At 45.5% G+C, this 6,000-nt stretch overlaps 1 protein-coding gene across 5 annotated transcripts in view; it reads left to right on the top strand.

Moving 5' to 3' along the window:
• Positions 1–447: 447 nt before the first annotated feature.
• LOC146042106 (uncharacterized) overlaps positions 448–6,000 on the top strand; it is a 99,355-nt gene continuing 93,802 nt past the window's right edge. For 2 of the 5 annotated variants that reach the window (XM_083162028.1, XM_083162029.1), the window contains exons 1-2: positions 460–635; positions 2,617–2,665. In XM_083162028.1, coding sequence (XP_083018154.1) covers positions 603–635; positions 2,617–2,665 — 82 coding nt within the window. In that variant the 5' untranslated portion in view covers positions 460–602. Of the gene's footprint in view, positions 636–2,616; positions 2,666–6,000 lie in introns of all 5 variants that reach the window. The other 3 variants (XM_083162024.1, XM_083162027.1, XM_083162026.1) reach the window with 3 other exon arrangements.

The following is a 6,000-nucleotide window of genomic DNA, read 5'->3' as shown; positions in this document are numbered from 1 at the left end:
TCTGTGCATTTCAGTCCTGTGTGCGTATCATCAGGCACAGGTGTCTGCTCTGATTACCCAAGATGCAATGCAGCCCGGATGCACTCTATACAGTTGTATCCAGACTGTCCTATCCAAGGTCAGCAAAAGTAACATATCGGCCTGATGATATCATTGGATGGCTGAGAAGCACGGGATCGCCAGCTGAAAGATGGAAGGAGGTCGCGCTCAAGAACTGACAGTGTAAAACCCCGTTATAAGTCATTATGTGTTCAGTCTTCAGTATTACAGTATACCAGAGGTGTTGTTATGCCTCATTCTGATTAAGGAGCTATAGGACCATGGCATAGTCAGAGTGCGCTGCCAAGGTGGGGGGGTACAAGTCGCAGCCCGGGCACTGTACCCAGCAGCGACATCTGTGTCTGAACACCTCCCTCATTGTTAGTCATTAGAAGGATGTACAGTTCTAGCTGGAGGAAATTACACATTGTGGTTACTTCCTCTCTACACGCACAATATAAATGTGCAGGGTTTCCCATCCACCCATCACAGTCCGTCCGACACCTTTCACCCCACTAAAACAGCAGCTCTCCAGGTACTAGGCCCATCTGACCCAAGGCGCCATGATTTCCTGCAAGCAGTCTCCCATCAGTAAGGTAAGAGGCGATGGATGCGTGCTGCTGTCTGTCTGTGGTTAGGATGCAGTCTGGGAAGGGTATAAAGCTCTTAGCATCTTCTCTATAATGTTTATTAACCCTTTGCCAAGGAAATGTGCCAAATTAGGTGTGAAAATTACCAAGCAAACCTTTATATGAAACCTTCTGAGGGCCAATGTCGCTGTGAGGGATCCTCAAAATATCAGTTAAAAATGCCAGCGCAGCTCACGGGGACTGTTCTTGGTACTCTTTACTTAGAACGGCGCCCACGATTTTGATCATGGGCATAGTTAGTAAAAAATCTCGGGCATTGAATGCACTAAAAAATCGGGTGCGATGCGACCGACGCGATGCCCGCGATTTCCCATAGGGAACAATGTTAAATGTCTCAATTGACCCGATTCTCCTGTTCAATGCCTCAATTGACCCGATTTTTCCATAGGAAACAATGTTAAATGGCCCACAGAGGCCAAATAGCTCCACCCCCGATCAGCCTGATTCTATCACAGCTGCTGAGTAAGTCCTGGGCTACACACACACTGCACACACTGGGAAATCATTACATGGTGAGCGGCTGTTATCTGGGAGTGTCAGGTAATACGCAGGCGTGGCCAGGTGTGTGAGGGGAAGTCATGTGACATCAGCTCCGCCCCCGATCAGCCTGATTCTATCACAGCCGCTGAGTAAGTCCTGGGCTACACACAGACTGCACACACTGGGGAATCATTACATGGTGAGCGGCTGTTATCTGGGAGTGTCAGGGAATACGCAGGTGTGGCCAGGTGTGTGAGGGGAAGTCATGTGACATCAGCTCCGCCCCCGATCAGTCTGATTCTATCACAGCCGCTGAGTAAGTCCTGGGCTACGCACACACTGCACACACTGGGGAATCATTACATGGTGAGCGGCTGTTATCTGGGAGTGTCAGGGAATACGCAGGCGTGGCCAGGTGTGTGAGGGGAAGTCATGTGATGTCAGCTCCGCCCCCGATCAGCCTGATTCTATCACAGCCGCTGAGTAAGTCCTGGGCTACACACAGACTGCACACACTGGGGAATCATTACATGGTGAGCGGCTGTTATCTGGGAGTGTCAGGGAATATGCAGGCGTGGCCAGGTGTATGAGGGGAAGTCATGTGACATCAGCTCCGCCCCCGATCAGTCTGATTCTATCACAGCCGCTGAGTAAGTCCTGGGCTACACACAGACTGCACACACTGGGGAATCATTACATGGTGCGCAGCTTGTGAATGGATTTGCAGTGAATCCCTAATCTAGGTAATTTTCGCAAGCCTTGCTAGGCAATTTGCAGGCTTGCACGGGGTGGGATTTCACTCTGGTGGGGCGGTATATACCAGGGTTGCCGACTTATAAATGCTCCTCTCCGGGAGAAGCCCGGAGAGGAGTCTTTCCTTACCCGATCGGGGGGCGGGGCCTGACTGTGACGTCATTAAGCCCCGCCCCCATGACGAGAAACAGGCAAAATGACTGATCTCTATGGAGGGGGCGGGGCTAAAATGACACGATTGTGTCATTTTAGCCCCTCCCCCTCCTCTGAGACCCGCGGATTGCGGCATTTAAATGCCGCGATTCGGGGGGCTCAGGGGGGTCCACCAGATTCCGGGAGGGTTGCCCACCCTTCCGGGGGGCCGGGAGGAGGACCCGATTTTCGGGAGACTCCCGGGAATTCCGGGAGGGTCGGCAACCCTGGTATATACCTGATTGCAGGGCTCCAAGAATCAGCAGCTGTGCAATCAGGTCTGACATGTAAGGCTCTGTCTCCCCTTGGGGGGGGGGGGGAGAGAACGAGAGAGAATATTAAAAGAGATTGTGGGCACAATGTCTGTCTGTCTAATTTTCTAAATAAGTAATCAAATTTCACTTTGTGGTTAACAAGCAATGACTGCAGTATTAAAGTGTGTTAAGGTTGAATCCTTATTTATCACTGGAGTTTATGTGTAACATTTGTCATCACTTCGCAGCGTTTGCCCACTTTGCTGATTCTGGCTCTCTCCCTGACGGTAGCACCAGGTACGTTCATATCATGTTATATACATCAATTACCGGGATGGTGAGAGATATACTGCAGGAAGGGAGAGGGGGGTGAAAGTGTGAAAGTAAAGTAGCCGGTATTTACTCTGCACAGAAACAATACACCCCACCCAAATCTAACTCTCTCTGCACTTGTTACATCTGCCCCGCCTGCAGTGCAGCATGGTTTTGTCCATTTGAGAAAGATTTTGCATTTGTGATATGGTATCAACGTCAGCCTTTTGGGTAACTGTTCAGAAGTACGTTCATGCAATTAATCGTTTTGTGCAAAAATTTAATTAAAAATAAATAATCGTATTGTTTTCAAAACATTGTTTATAATGTATTCTGTAATGTAGTGTAACTTTGTAAATGATATAATAAGTAAGAAAGTCTGTCTGTCTGTCTGTCTGTCTGTCCTTTGAGCCTAATTCAGACTTTATCGCAGGACAAATTTGTTCTCAAAATGAGCAAAACCCCGCTGCACTGCAGATGGGGCAGATGTAACATGCGCAACTGAATAGCAAAATCACCAAGCTGCTGGAAAAGCTTTATTTAAATCCGCAGCAACAGATGGCAGTGTAAGTCAGCTCGAAGCAAATGCTTTTAAAACTAGTAGATGTAGTTTCTCTCGCTGCCAACAGATGGCAGTGTTTTGTAGTCACATGGACACTAGACACACACACATATATATATATATATATATATATATATATATATATATAAAGAAACATATAGAAACATAGAATTTGACGGCAGATAAGAACCACTTGGCCCATCTAGTCTGCCCCTTTTTTAAACATGTTACCTCAAACCATATTTGATCCTTATTTCTTTGTAAGGATATCAATATGCCTATCCCAAGCATGTTTACATTGTTCTACTGTATTTGCGTCTACCACCTCTGATGGTAGGCTATTCCACTTATCTACTACTCTTTCTGTGAAAAAATTCTTCCTCACATTTCCCCTGTACCTTCCTCCCCCCCAGTATCAGTGCATGTCCTCGTGTTCTGCTGCTCCTCTTCCTGTGAAGAATGTCTCCCACCTGTACCTTCCTCCCCCCAGTATCAGTGCATGTCCTCGTGTTCTGCTGCTCCTCTTCCTGTGAAGAATGTCTCCCTCCTGTACCTTCCTCCCCCCAGTATCAGTGCATGTCCTCGTGTTCTGCTGCTCCTCTTCCTGTGACTAATGTCTCCCACCTGTACCTTCCTCCCTCTAGTGTCAGTGCATGTCCTCGTGTTCTGCTGCTCCTCTTCCTGTGACCAATGTCTCCCACCTGTACCTTCCTCCCCCTAATGTCAGTGCATGTCCTCGTGTTCTGCTGCTCCTCTTCCTGTGAAGAATGTCTTCCACCTGCACCTTGTTATAATCCTGATATATGTGACAGTTTCTATCATGTCCCCCCTTTCCCTTCTCTGCTCTAAACTATACATATTAAGATCTTTTATTCGTTCCTGCTACGTTTTGTGATGTAGGCCATGCACCTTCTTTGTACAGTCTCTAATGTATTTATATCCTTCTGGAGATATGGCCTCCAGAACTGAACACAGTACTCTAGATGAGGTCGTACCAATGACCTATACAGTGGCATTACTACTTCTTTCTTTCTACTGCTGATACCTCTCCCTATGCAACCAAGCATCTGACTTGCCTTCTTCATTGCTTTGTTACATTGCCTCCCTGCTTTTAAGTCCCCTGAAATAGTGACACCTAGATCCCTCTCTTCCTCAGTAGTTTCCATTATAGTGCCATTTATACTATATTGAGTCTTTGGATTTCTGAGACCCAAGTGCATGATTTTGCATTTTTGGGCATTAAACTGTAGTTGCCATGCTCTTGACCATTCCTCTAATCTACCTGGATCACCAATCATTTGTTTTACCCCTCCTGGTGTGTCTACCCTGTTGCATACCTTTGTGTCATCTGCAAAAATGCACATTTTACCCTCAATTCCATTTGCAATATCACCAATAAAGATATTAAAAAGCACCGGTCCATGTACAGATCCCTGGGGTACTCCACTTGTAACCTTTCCCTCCTTTGACTGTACTCCGTTTACTACAACTCTCTGTTTTCTGTCCTGCAACCACGCTCTTATCCATTCAACTATCTTAGAATCCAAACCCAAGCTTTCAAGTTTATTTAACAGTCTGCGATGTGGGACAGTGTCAAAAGCTTTACTAAAGTCTAGATAAGCTACATCTACAGCCCCACCTTGATCTACTTTAGTCACCCAGTCAAAAAAGTCAATAAGATTTGTTTGACATGATCTTCCCCCAGTAAACCCATGCTGTTTCGGATCCTGTAGATTGCTGGTTTTGAGATATTCTACAACTCTTTGTTTTAAGAGTGTTTCCATCAATTTCCGTACTACTGATGTAAGGCTCACTGGTCGATAGTTGCTTTCCTCTTCCTTGCTTCTACTTTTGTGCAGTGGGACTACATTTGCTGTTTTCCAGTCCTCTGGGATTACTCCAGTAGCTAGTGACTGGTTGAATAATTCTGTTATTGGTTTTACCAGCTCCCCTTTAAGCTCTTTTAGTATCCTTGGATGTATCCCATCTGGCCCCTTTGATTTATCCAATTTCAGTTTTGAGAGTTCTGTGAGGACTTTCTCCTATGTAAATGTACTTGTCTCTCCCTCAGTTTTCTGACTATACTTGCAACTTAACTGTGGCCCCTTCCCCTCTCTTTTAGCAGTGAATACTGAGCAGAAATAATTATTAATATTATCTGCTATTTCATTGTCCCCCTCAAGAAAACTTTCTGTCTTTAATCTTATTATTCCACTTTTTGTTTTTCTCCTTTCACTTATATACCTAAAAAAAGTCGTTCCCCCCCCCCCCCTTTACCCACTAACTGGGCCATTTTCTCTTCAGCCTGTGCTTTTGCACATCTGATTACCTTCTTAGCCTCCTTCTGTCTAACAAGATACACCACTTTGTCCTCATTCCTCTGCAATTGCTTACATTTTTTAAAGGCCAACTTTTTTGCTTTCACAATACTTGCTACTTCTTTTGCAAACCACAATGGCTTCCTTTTCCTTGTGTTTTTCCTAACTCTTTTGACACAAAGGGGGTTATTTTGGTTCACTCTTTCTGACAAATTCCTTCTTAGAAGGACAAAACCATGTGCACTGCAGGGGGGCAGATGTAACATGTGCAGAGAGAATTAGATTTGGGTGAGTTATTTTGTTTCTGTGCAGGGTAAATACTGGCTGCTTTATTTTAAAACTGCAAATTAGATTTCAGTTTCAACACACCCCACCCAAATTTAACTCTCTTTGCACATGTTACATCTGCCCCACCTGCAGTGCACATGGTTTTGCTAATT

The sequence above is a fragment of the Crinia signifera genome, chromosome 19 (genome assembly GCF_055691185.1).
Source record: "Crinia signifera chromosome 19, ASM5569118v1, whole genome shotgun sequence".
Taxonomy (NCBI): domain Eukaryota; kingdom Metazoa; phylum Chordata; class Amphibia; order Anura; family Myobatrachidae; genus Crinia; species Crinia signifera.
This window is presented reverse-complemented; position numbering and strand designations above follow the sequence as displayed.